The sequence below is a fragment of the Ursus arctos genome, unplaced genomic scaffold (assembly GCF_023065955.2).
Source record: "Ursus arctos isolate Adak ecotype North America unplaced genomic scaffold, UrsArc2.0 scaffold_6, whole genome shotgun sequence".
Classification (NCBI taxonomy): Eukaryota; Metazoa; Chordata; class Mammalia; order Carnivora; family Ursidae; genus Ursus; species Ursus arctos.
Genome location: NW_026623078.1, coordinates 55,984,376 through 55,998,530, shown reverse-complemented (window position 1 = coordinate 55,998,530; position 14,155 = coordinate 55,984,376). Strand labels below are relative to the sequence as shown.

The 14,155-nt window shown below is 36.8% G+C and overlaps 1 protein-coding gene across 6 annotated transcripts in view; it reads right to left on the bottom strand.

The window, feature by feature from the left end:
- Nucleotides 1-14,155, bottom strand: part of ZFPM2 (zinc finger protein, FOG family member 2) — a 443,324-nt gene that overhangs the window by 145,235 nt on the left and 283,934 nt on the right. For all 6 annotated transcript variants that reach the window (XM_026495581.4, XM_026495582.4, XM_044382651.3 and 3 more), the window contains one exon: nt 8,834-8,945. In XM_026495581.4, the coding sequence (XP_026351366.1) occupies nt 8,834-8,945 (112 nt within the window). The remainder of the gene's footprint in view (nt 1-8,833; nt 8,946-14,155) is intronic.

Genomic DNA, 14,155 nt, shown 5'->3' with positions numbered 1-14,155 from the left:
TGTAGTCTGCAACCTTTTACACACAATTCCAACCTCCTCAAATGCCTTTCCCCATTTCTCAAACTTAATATTCAACTTTCGATATCCAACCAAACCTCCACATTCTCTGTCAACTTTCTTTGACCCTGTAAGACTGAACTCTGTATTATGCAACCTTCATCAATTAAGGTCTTTCAGTAAGTTCCTTAAGCTGGGGTGGGGGTGTTTCATAGTCTTCTGTATCACCCACGACACCTGTGCCATATCATGCACAAAGCATTGACTCAATTACTTTTATTTTATTTAGAAAATTATCTTGTGAAAGACATTGTGTCAGGACATTCATAGAGATACTAAAGAAAAAATAATTATCTCACTAAAGAATAATTTAAATTCTATGGATGAGAGATATTTTGTGGGCAAGGCAAAGATTTCTTTGTTCTTTTAGTTTGGGTTGTATAAAAAGGAGAGCAAGAATGTAGTTAAGACAAAGAATGATTTTCATTTGCAAATATTTTTCCTAAATTATATGAGGAAAATAATCAATGTGAAGAAAATTATAGAAGAGGGATACAAAAAATCCTCCCCAAATCTGACCACCTCTACAGAAATACTCTTATAATTTCAGGGTATTTCTTTCAAGTATGTTTCCCAGCACATACACTTTTTAAACATAATTATAATCATAATCATACCAGGAACAAAACTTTATATTCTTTTTCATTTGGAATTATAACATAATAATTTCTTCTACATAATATGCACTGTTTCCAAAAAGTAGTCACAGTATCTCACTCTGAAAAAAATCTACCCTAAAGAGTTGTCCCTTATTTTAGCTGTCAAAGATACTTTTTGGGGTAGCTTTCAAGATTAGCATCTCTTTGAATGACAAGCTAACATCCCTGAATGATAGTGAGTCACCTCTCAAAAGACCCCACTCTCCATTTCTCATTTTTATACTTATAAAACTGATACATTCTTAGTTCTTATCATTTGCCAACATCCTGACTGGGTTTTTACCCCTTAGAGACAAGATGTTTCATTCATATATGGGTCCAGGGTGGTTTAGGATATTTTTTCTCCAATATATGACAGCACATCTAATCCACTGGGGTAATTAATGGTATTATCATGCAGAATTATTTACTAACATTTCATTAAGGAAAGTCATAGTGATGTTGATATGAAAACAAATGTATTTTCTCACATCACATAGCAAATATTAGTAATAACTAAGGACATAAACTAGTCAGACCAGACCCAGACTGAAATAACCCAAGTAAATCACTAACATAATTGTAAAAACTGTAGACATGTAGGAAGAAAAAGGAAATGACATAATGCCTGATATTTGCTGAAGTTGCTGTCGCTCTGCAATTTGCAACAGACAGCTCTACTGTAAATAACATAGTCACTAGTGGGGTCACTTGTCTTGACCTTAAGAACCCCTCAGAAATGACAATTTGAATCCAAATGGTGGTTTTCTAAAGCAGACACTTTTACAATCACTGATTCCTAGAATAGGCACAACAAATTACTCACTCCTCAAAACATCTTTCATTCGCATAGAACATAACCAGAAAGAGCCTCAGATGTTCATGAAACATGTTGGGTTTTCGGCATTGCGTTATCCTGTGGTGCTCTGCAATCAATTACTGTTATACCACCATCATTAATAATTTTCTTAATGAAAATGATTCTGTTGATCTCCGTTGTATTTTAATTATCAGAGTTAAGCATAATTACACTGCAGCTCTGAGCTGGCATGTGGACTCCTTTAGGGCGCAATTTTGTTTTAACACACTGATAATGTAATTTTACATTGTGTCAGTTTGTTTGGTTATTATCCAGTTGTACAATTCCACTGTATTCCTGATAACAGATAATAACCTTAGTACCTCCTATATCCTGAAGTCATTTAAAAAGCAATATTGGAATTCTGCCGACTAGCTAACTTAATCGCCTTATGATTTTATAATTCCCGCTGTTAAATATTTGGTTCAGGCACCCACCCTCTTTTAAAAATACCATAAAACTAGACAACGGTTACACATTTTCTATGAATTACAGAACGGTTAGATAAACACTTAAAATATGAGCACGATTTTTTTTTCTTTTTAAAATAGCTTCTTATTTATATAATATTAAGCCCTTTAGGTGAAGTTAAACAGGAACTTATAGGCTACTTTGAAAATTGGCGACCATGTTAGACAAGGCTGTTGTTTCAAAATTCTAGCAACATTCAACAGATTCACAATTTTCAGGTGGAAAATCATCCAGACTTTGCAAGAGTCCTCATACGAAAAGATCTTTGTTTTGGAAAGTTGATCGATTTAGTCAGTGTGTAGAACATTGCTCATCCAAGTTAGGTCCTATTAGAATTTCTGCCATTATTTCAACAATGCCTAGCATAGGATCTTGAACATAGTAGACAATCAATAAAAGCTTAAAAGAAATCATTGCATGGTTACATTTGTGCAAACAAGCAAAATCAGAACTCTGAGGGTGGTCACAGAATGATTTTGAGATTGGTCTTCTATGCGATTTTATTTTTTTAATTTTTTTAAAGATTTTATTTATTTATTTGAGAGAGAGAGAAAGTGAGAGAGAGAGAGAGAGAGAGAGAGAGGACAAGCCGGGGGAGTGGGAGAGGGAGAAGCAGTTTCCTGACATAGTGGGGAACCCGATGTGGGACTCGTTCTCAGGACCCTGGGATCATGACCTGAGCTGAAGGCAGGCACTTAACCCACTGAGCCACCAATGCGCCCCTTCTACGTGACTTTAAATTGCTGTGGTCTTAAAAGCAGCAGAGATACTAACACAAAGTACTGCTGTCACTGCTATTTTAGCTCACCACAGAATGAGGGAAAAAGAACACAGAGTTGCTGATAAACACAGTTGCAAATTTGTGAAGAAGAGCAATAACTTGTAATCTTGGCCCAGTGAAGGGCATAATCAAAACTCTGTTAATTGCATAATTGGGAACTGAAAGTCAACATGCTCAAGACTGGATCCCAGTTTCACCATGTATAAGCCAAAGATACTTGAATTATTTACTTAACCTACCTAAACCCTCAGTTTACTCATCTGTAAAGTAGGGATAATGCTGCTTATATCATGAGCCTGTTTAATGGTAAATAAGAAAATGTAGATACAGTATTTAAAACAATGCCTGCATAGAATAAGTGCTTAGTAAATGGTGACTGCTATATTAGTATTAATAGTATTATCATTATCATCTTGATACTAGACATTTTCGGTAAGACTTGCACTAAAAATAAAAATATTATGTGTTCAAGGGGAAAAAAGTCCAGTAACATCTTCAGGCAAATGCTTCAGGCCTTTGATTCTATAATATAGTTCTCTGCAGGGACTGTGGTGTGGGTTCAACGGTAACTGAGTGAGAGCTTTGGAATCCCTGGCTCTAAATCTGGTACCAGATGACATGTTTTTTTGCACACTTGCTTGATGCCAACATATAGGCCTGGTTTCATTTCCTCTAAGTTTGTACTGACAGGTCCACAAGGGCAAATTGGATTGAGTATAAGATAATTAGCAATATACTATTTATAATAATATACACAGTTAAGTTTATGGCATTCTTCCTCTCAAAAATTCTGCAACATAGCCATGGCTATTCCATTTTCACAGCTGAGGAAATCAAGATTTATAGGATACGTGATTTGCCCAAAGTCACATACCAGCAACATTTTTTAAAATGATCCTGTGCTTTCATATAAAAACAAATCTGGGTGCTCCTGGGTGGCTCAGTCGTTAAGCATCTGCCTTCAGCTCAGGTCATGATGGGATCGAGCCCCACATTGGGCTCCTTGCTCAGCGGGAAGCCTGCTTCTCCCTCTCCCACTCCCCCTGCTTGTGTTCCCTCTCTCTCTGTCTCACTCTCTGTCAAATAAATAAATAAAATCTTTAAAAAAAACAAACAAAAACCAAACAAATCTTTGTGGTTAAGGTGGGAGGGAGTGAGGGTAAACGGATACCTTTTCACTCTTCTGATTGGCAATGTTTATTCTCTTAGTCTTCATACCTAGAGAACGTGTCTACTCTGAAATGACAACTCCATGAAAAACTCAATTATTCCTCACTTGAACTGAATGAACAAACCCACAAGCTCAAGGCTTAATTCTGAGCACTCAGAAACAAATACAAAAATAACTTGAAGTAACCCATTTACTTCTAATATGTAAGAAGGTCACCATACTGTGCAAATACTACAAAGTAAAGAACAGCGTGGTATATAGAGAAGAAAAGTCGATCCTCTGATACTCAACAGGCATTCGTGGACTTTAGGAGTTAGTGAGCAGGCCTTGCTGATCCTACCCCCCAGCATCCTCCCTTTAACTCCAGCATGCTGCTTTCCAGTCTTTTTCCCTTGGAGATAAGTAAATTAGAATTATCTGGAGTCTGTTGAGATTAATGGCAAAAAACAGATGACCCAACAAGTCTGGTCCATCAATGTCTGGATGAGCTAATTACTTTCTAGAATGACAGGGGGTAGTTGAGGCAGGGAAAAAAGTACATCAGATTACAATATTAATGCCAAATACTATACTTTTTTACTTTGATAAAACAAGATGATGGCAGCCTGTCACATAGCACTAAGTGATATAATATAATTTTATAATAATTATTTGATGGACACCCTGGAAATGAAAACTATAGTTATATTTAATTTTGCTATTAGCTCACATTAAATAATACTTTAAGAAGTAAGTATGCCTCTTAAATGGGAATAGTTACACATTAAGTGGCCTATCTAACACACCGTAAGAAAATGATATTAAAAATTTCACAGTCAGGGCGTTTAAAAAATGCTACACATATGCATTTTACATTCTATTTGTCAATAGGTACTGATATGTTCTCAGATAGCCAGGTCCTCTAATAATGATTCCGGCATAGAATTCATAAGTAATTTAGGTTCTTAGGTAGGAAACGAAATAAGGAAATACAATTTTGGCATCAGGAATTTGTCATCTTCGGCGAGCGCTTCTTAGACATTAGGAATCACGTGTTCCATCTAACTGCACAAAGTTAGCCCATCGAGCAACTAGTCCTTTGTATCTCTCAGCAGCACTTTGGTTTCACTTGGAGAACTATTTTTTCTCTATCTTAGTGGCTCATGTGCGGTTAATTCTACTCTAAGGATGATTGTTCTGCCAGGGAGAGTCATTGAGACTAATTGGATCAAAGACTGGTATGTGATGTGCCCTAATCGAAACCCAGAAAAGCTGTTTTTACTGGAATTTCAATGCTTGTAGAATAAGTCTGGAGCTTCCCACTGCCCGAAGAAAATGTTTCTGAAAATGAAACCCACAAAAGAAAGAAGGGGCAGAAAACAGAGACAGTCTGGGGACAGTTTGAGCAACTGGATTAAGCTATTCCTGAAATCCAAAACATCTTTGGACTCTCAGTTTTATGACCCCCCTACCCCCAACACACACACACACACACACACACACACACACACACACACAAAACAAAAAAACAAAAAAACTCTTTTTTTTTTTTTTTGGATAAGCCAATTTCCTTTGGATTTCTATCACTTGAAAGCAGTCCCAAATAATAAATTACATACATACATACATGCATACATATTATGAAAATGCCTCACACATTATGGATGTCCAAGTCAATACTTATGAAAGCAAAATCACCAAACCTTCCAACTACAAAACTCTTTTGCTTTAAGGAGCCTTATCATACCTGTAAGCCTACGAAGACAGCAAACTCAGAATCCACGGGGTCCTGATAAGAGTGCTTCCTTGGGTCATATTTTCCATGACTCAAATGATCCCTAGTACAATCACAGCATATTAAGGTATTCACAGAACTTTGAGACATAGTCTTGGTGAGCCATCCCCTCCCTCCAAAGGCAATCTGAATAGTAGGAGTTAGTATCAGGCCTCTGAAGCCCATCTAGGAGATCAGAATAGAGCTTAGAGGAGAGTTTTTCTGAGTGTGTTACCCAGAACACTAATTCCAACGGGTGTCCATTTGAAAAAAAATATATATATCATATGGTCAAACGAGTTAAACAGGTGTTTTACTATAGAACTTCTCAGTATTAATGCCAGCCGGCATTGTGAGTTTTCAAGAGGGGCCATGATAGGCGATATGAGGTGATAGGGCTCTTTTTTTAATGAACTTGGGATTCTGTATAATGTATTTGGGGAGGGCGATACCATAATATATGCTCTTTGTGATTTCCAGGCATAAATACCTGAGTGATCAGAAGAATTTACTAATCATATAATAATGGCAGGGGGAAATCAGAGTCCCACAGTACCGGGATATAGGATTTGGAATGATCAAGACCTGGATTCAAATACGACTCCATTGTTAGCTCTCCATGACCAAGAACAGCCATACTATCTAAGTCATAATGGCAAACTATGTAAAATAAAAAACACATTACCTATGTCATTGAGCTGTTTGAAAGCCTAATGCAGGGAAAAATTATTCTAATATGCATAACTCAGACCCTAAGTTAGACAAATGCATGTTTGAACCCCACTCCAACCGCTTACTAGTTATGTGACCATGGCAAATTATCTAACCCACCATTCACTTTTTCTAAAATAGAGTAGTATATTAATTACTTCACTGGAGGTATTAAATGAAGACAAAATGAAATAATGCCTGTACAGTAGTTACTGCAGTCCCTGCTGTTTGAACCACAATACCAATAGTTCTTAAGTTGAACAATATCAAATTACCTTTTGTAGGTTAAGAACCATTACATAGCCATAATCCATATGGTTCATCATTCGAGTATGTGAAATGTCTATTACAGTTTCTGGCAACCACTCATCCTTTGTTTATCTGGTTAGCCAATCAATATTTATTTAGTGCTTTTTTTTTGTACAGGCAGCATACCAGACCAAGGATAGGAATGCGACTAAGACATAGTTCTTGCCCTCGGTAACAACCACAGCGTTTTAGTTTTTTCTTTTGCTAAAAGTTAATAGTTAACTTTTTACCTTTTTTTCTAACTTTTAGCTTTTTTACTTTTTTCTTTGAACCCATATAATAATGATTGTAAAACAAGGTAATGAAGAACAATGAGGGAAACGCATACAATCTGGTATGGCGGTACCATGGAGAGGATTCAGCGGTGCTCAGTAACGGCGGTTATTAGTAACCATGTACGAGACTAGCACGTAGTTGGGCTCATGCATGCTTTATGAGTTAATTAATTAGTAACCTTCTATAAATTCCTCCAAATTATTTATTGCCAAAAGACTTAACAAATAGCCAACCATAATACAAACACATAAACATGTTCAAGTTAAAGTACTCCACTGAACATGGAATTGCAGTTTTGCCATATTTCTTTCCTTAGATATAACGATATAACAATCATTGCTCCCAAAAGAATGGCTGACTTAAAAATGCAATGGATTTGGATTATGACAAGAGAACAGCTATTTTCTTGGTTCCTCCATATTATATTGCCATCACAGAGATAAGACATTGTACGACAAAAATTTATTCCTCGTAATTAATCCTACATTCCAAGGCCTCTTTTGTATTTCTGCATTCTGAATGCGGGCATTGGTAAACTGGCTCACTATAACATTTCCTTCCACTTTGATGGATCATATTGACATATCCTGGGAAAATCACACTTCCCTTCTAGCTAAAAGCTCCCACCAGCATACCACAGGTAGTTCAGGTTAGAAAAATGAGTGGGTTTGGGACCAGCAATTATAGAAGGAAAAGGAATATAATCAGATCCTGGTGTGCAGATTGTTTTTTTAGCTTGCAAATTCCCTCTTTCCGGTGTTTCAACTTTCAAAGGCTTATGGTAGTTTAAAGGCAATCCTCTTATAAGTGTACAAATTGTAATGATTATAGGAACAAGTTGTAATTGTTTCTAGCAAGTTTTTAAGAGTCTTTGATGTTATGATTAGTGTTTTATATGTTAATATATTGATAGGGGTTCTTATTTGCTTGTTCCCATGTATGCTTTTATGGTTTCTAGGTTCAATGTGCAAATAAATCTTTGATCTCAGTAGGTCTGTTTGGTTAAAAAAGAAAGCTAAAAGAAATTAAACATGAGAAGCCCAAGGTTTTGCAATATTTACGAAGAGGCACGATTAGGGATTTCACTGTAAGAGTACAGAGCTGGGGCCCATAACTTGAATATGGAGAAAAGTGCCCCAAACCACACCACACACGAAGAGGGGCCTGTGTCTGGGAGTGCCATCATGGACCTTCGGCTCCTTTGTAAACAGGGTGTACCTAGATGAGGGGTCTAGGTTAATACCACACTGAGCAAATCAAAGGCAAAGCTCCATAAGCCATTGGCTTCCTCTTTCCCCGTTTGCCTCCTGCCCTTAGAAATTACCATGGGGAAGAATTCTCAGTCTTTGCAATGGTTTCACTTTCAGCTATCCCCATCATGAGTGATTTCAAGAAACTGGCTGGAATGCAGTGCCTCCTGCAGCATGCACGCTGACATGAATTGCTGAATTTCAAAAGGATATTACTTTCTGTAGATAATGTCTAAGAGAGAGGAACCTGGGATTTCATCAAACTGGCTATCAATAAAGCTAATAGAAGGAGGGTACCAGTCACGCCACTCAAATACAGCATTAGGTAAATGTGCGCAGTGCTGTCATTAATGGTATAACACTTTCTGTCTTATATTATAAAGAAAAAGCACCAGTAGGCTTTGCTGGAAACACAGGTTAGAGAGATTCTTGAGGGGAAAAAAGGAAGAGAGAGGATCACATTTCACTTTGCATTCCCATTCCAGCTCACTTGGTGCGGTCCTGCCATGCTCAGGTCCAAAACTTGCAAAGAGAGAGGGAAATGATCCTGCATTTACCTTTGCTGTACACAATGCAGTTGTTTTTGTTGTCTTCCACTCCTTGCCAAGTCACATCCAGGAGCCACTTGGGACCAGCAGTCAGCACCATTGGGACCTGAGCCTTTGTCTTCTGCAGAAAGAATGATAACAAACAGATGCCATTTGCCTTCGTTGATTAAAAACTTGAATAATAACTGAACTAATCATTTTATTTTTACAAACAACTAAATCTCCCAAACCATAATCCAAGTCCTTATTCCCCTGTCTCATAATATCTTTTTAAGACGACAGAAGCTGTAAGGCTTTACTGCTTTCACTAATCTGAATGGTAGAATTATTATCAAGGACTTTTTTTTTTTCCCCCTAAATGATACTGGATCAGATCTCCAAGATTAGACAGATCTCTTGCGGCTCTGAATTATAAAGAGAATGCAGAGGACTTTCATTGCAAAGAGCAGAGTGTTTAGAAGTGAACTTTAGACACATTGTACTTTACTATCAACAGGATCTCACTATTTCCTGAAACAGACAGGAAAGAATTTAAAGAATCAGGATCCATTTCAAAGCTCTATCCTGAGCAACATTTATATTAGAGTAGGAATTTATTTCGAATGAATAATGAAATCTACCCAGCCCCCTCTACTAAGTGTGGATATGTAGTCTGAAATAATAATAATGCTAATGATTCACCATACATTGTCTCCAAAAGACTATAAAAGAGGAATCGTGAATAAATTTAGATGCAGGGCAACTAAAGCATGACATCCCTTGCTCTGAGAAGCACAGAGAGCCCGGAGACATGCACCCTAGTTCTAACAAAACATTTCCAGTTGTACATTTTAAATATAAGGCTCAAAGGGTTCATCATTTTAGGCTGCTTGGCGTCCAAACTGTTTGTCTTTGATTATGTTAAAAGTGGCAGGAAATAAACTGGGAAGAAACAGGTGAGCTTTAGAGCAAGACTGTTTTTTCCCGATGAGTCACAGTGAACTGGCATTCAGACTTTTATCATCCACCAGACCATGTCTGTATATCAAATATCACAAAGCCACAACACAGACTACAATGCAAGGGTCTCAAGGTAATTTTTGAACTGAATCTTCACCTAGATATGATCCTGCCAAAGAGATCTCAGCTCATTCTGGGACTTCGCTACAAATTTCCCAAATTGGCATTAATAAGTATTCACTCGAGGAGTTCCATGTAATCTGGTCATTTCAAATCCCTCAGGAATCTGGAAAACCCATTTCACCCGCTGAACGACAACAATGATAGCGTCTGAGACATGGATCTATTGTTAGCTTCAAACCCATATTGACAATGCGGCATAAGATGAATGTTAACCCATTTCTTGAAGTATCAATTATATTGTAAGAGGTAGAACTACCATAAAACATACTGTTTAATGAAAAAATCAATCATAATGGATAAATTAAAAAAAGAAGTCTGAAAAAATATTTCAAATATTAAAGGAGATGGTAAACCAGATCAATGCTGAGAAATACTAGCATACTATTTTTTTTATATTCATACTTTGATTCATTTTAAATTCTTAATTTTTCAACTACATATCTTAAAATTTGGCAAACATTTATCTGGTGCTTTACACAGTCAGAGAAACTTCTCTAGTAACAAACTACCGAAATTGTCCCTGAAAGTACAGTCTTCCAGGATAGTTATGGGAAAGCCCTAGAGGAGAGAAAAATTTTATATCATTTTTTAAACAATACAGGCAAAAATGTTTTCAAGTTATCTTTATGGTTATTAGTCTGAGTGACCATTTTTATTTCCGTTTGAAAACAGAATTGAGGACAAGCAAGCTTCTTCAATCTGAAATGATAATGACCCATATCCAATTAAACATTAGGTCTTAATTATGCATATGTCAGCTTCTCTTACTACCAGAGAAACAGGTAAATCCACAGATCAGGGTCAGCAGGTCTCGGAGCAGTAGGCAGAACAAGTCACAGGAGAAAGTGCACTATTTCGATAAACCCACACGTAGGAGATTTTGTGGCCTTATTGCTAACACCTTCTCTCTTCTGGTTTTAAAGAATGGAATACAATAACAGGCACCTCCCCCATTTCTACTGTACTGTTATTTCATGGGAAAGCCATGCCTTTTATTTAATCTTTATACTCCACAGTTCTTAAAGCCACACAGATTTCTACACAGTAAATCAGCTTTTACAATTTTCCACAGATAATATGAAAAATAGATATTGATCACTTAAATTCTTTAGGGAATTTTTTAGTGTAAAGCAAATCAATTGATTTTGCTGATACTATAATCTTCTGTTCATTTATAAACATACAAACCGCCTCCATCGTGGTCCTGTGCTCAGTGCTAGGAATATGAGGACATCTTTTTTGGTGAAAGATACGGATACATAAGAAAAAGTTTAATATAATGCAAAAAGTAGGATGGTAAGGAGTATAAAGTCATGTGTAAATTGTTTTGGGATTAATGCAAGGCAAGAGAGAAACTTCTGCTGTGTGGATTCTGGGAAGATATCACAGAGAAGGTAACATGTAGACAAGATCTTAAAGGACAAACAAGGAGAATTTGCAATTGGTGGTACAGCATGTGCAAAAATCTGAGCAGTTTGTAAGAGAGTTGTGAGTACAGGAAATAGTGAGTCTTTCTGGGACTCTTTGGTTTTAACTCCTTACAAAGTCTTTAGAGCTGTTCTTGGTATGTAGAAAACACTAGATATGCATTAGCTATCATCATCATACTCTTTATTATTATTATTATTATTACTGATAAGTGGAAGAAAAATAACAGCAATGTGTCTGGAAGGGCAGGTGAGAAGTATATTTTGAAGGACCTTTTCATACCAGGCAAAATCTTTTATGCTTAAATTTCTAGGCAAAGGAAACGAGTAAAGATTGTTTAACCAGGAAGAATAAGGGTACGACTATGTGTGCTACTTGTGCAGGGATTTTCTTAGACTCTTCCCAGACTTATTTAGTCTTTACGTCCATTCTCAGATTAAAAAAAAACAACAACAACAACCCTACAACTCAAAGATTAATAATTTCTTTTAGGTCAAATAGCTGGTAGGAGGAGGACCCCATTTCTACGTCTAGCTCTGTTTCTAGACACTACCACTCCTGGGGTGACCAACCATCTGGGTTTTCCTGGGACTGAAGAGTCTCCCAGGATGTTGGATTTTCAGCACTTAAACCGGAAATTCCTGGGCAAACCGGGATGACTTATTCACCTCCACCCCTACTACTACTACTCTGGTTAAAACAATATTGGTGGTTTATATCTATTGAGCACTAAATGCTGGGTATTGTACTTCCACTCAATTATCTTTTTCGATTTTTAAACTCTAGGACTTAGGTATTAACATTTTCTCCATTTAGTATATAAGTAAATTGGATTTGAAGGAATTAATTTTATGACACAAATAAAATCCTTCCTTAGTCGTAAGTTAGGCATCATGCCTTTTAAAACCTTGGAAACCTTTATTACACCCAGGCACAGGTAGAATCTGACTTATTAAGAAACTGAATTGAAGGAAAAACAATTTCTTTTACTCTAAACCAATAAAGCAAAAGCAAAAATGTAGCAAAGACTTGCTGAAAAGCTATACCCAAGCTGTAAAGTAAATAATACATAGATAAAAAATCTCAAGGGACCAGTTATTACAGTTTTGAGGAGGTAAGTCAATTTCTTTCTGAAGAAGTCAACTTTTGTAGAGATTGACTGACTTCAAAGAAGATTACCAAGTGTGAGAAGGAAGGAGTTATCCAGGATTATATGAAATCTACACTCCAGCAAAATCCATGAATAGAAAATAACAATAATATCCACATTGATCATTAGGTTCACTTTCCCATGTCTCTATCATAAGGACTCATACAAGTCTAGAATGTTAAGAGTTGGAAGCAACTTCAAAGTTCAATGAGTTTAATTCCCTAATTTAACAAATAAAGAAAGTAAGGCCAAGATGTTTATTAGCAGTTAGCACAATATGTTGGGAGAGAGTCGATATAAAAGTTATGATAGACAGAGAAACAACCCCCTAACAGTGTCCATGCTCTAAATCCCTGGAACCTATGAATATGTTACTGTACTTGGGAAAAGGGATTTTAAAGATGTGATTAAAGTTTAGGACCATGAAATGGTGAGAGTATCCTAGATTATCTGGATAAGCCCAATATAAATACATGAGTTCTTACACATAGAAGAGAAAGGCAAAACAGGAGATCAAAGGGATTCCATATGAAAAGGATTCCACCTGCCTTTGCTGCCTTTGAAGATGGCATACTGACGCTATAAACTATAACACTGTGGGGTCTGGAAACTGCGATGACTCTCAGTTTCAGGAAGCGAGGAAGCAGGGACCTCAGTTCTGCAACCTCAAGGAACTGAATTCTGCCACCAGCTCGAATGGTGGGAAATGTATTCTCTCCTAGAACCTGCAGAAAGAAATGCATCCTGCTGACCCCTTGATTTTAGTCTAATGAGGTCCATACTGGACTTCTGATCTACAGAACTGATAATAAATTTGTGTTGTTTTAAGCCAGTAAATTTGTGGTAATTTGTTTCAGCAGCAATAGAAAACTAATACAAAAGGCATTCGGGTTTACTGACTTACAGTTAAAAAAAAAAAAAAAAAGACTTCAAGTCCCTTATTAAAAGTTTTCAAAAGCATGAAACAGCTTCTCCTTCATTGGAATAACAAAAAAAAATCTACGTTGTCATTTCACAATCATTAGATATGCTTAATGCTCTTGTCTTCAAGTACAAGAACATACATGGTGGTGATTATACTAATTTCCGCTTCTACAATTAAGTAGTTAAAATATTTCATGATTCACCATCGACCTTGCAGTTGGGATGGAACCAAAAGGACATTAACGTTCTTGGAGTCAGATGACCTTGGTTTGAATCCTACTATGTGCTACGGTCAGGCTCCATGGCCAGAAAACCACCTAAAAGTTGAGTGTCCTGAATTTCAGAATGCACATCAGCCAAATCATTTCTATCTCAAGGAAAGTCATCTAAAGCAGCCAGCATGGTGTTCAGTGCACTGCAGATGCATGCCAAACTTTTGCTGAATAGCTACATGAATAAATGAATTAAAGATGTCCAAAAACATTTACTGAATCCTTACTGTTTCTCAGGTGCTGGTCATGTTTGTAGTTATTCACATAAAAGTCAAGAGCAAAACTCCTAAGTATCCAATTTAAACCTGGTGGTAGTCACCAGTGCTACTGATCTGTTGTTTTCAGCTCTCCGCTTTCCAGATCTCTTTTCAAGTTAGGGATGGCCATCTGAATTCACTGGACCAATAAAATTGAACAAGAGATGACTCGTGTCAC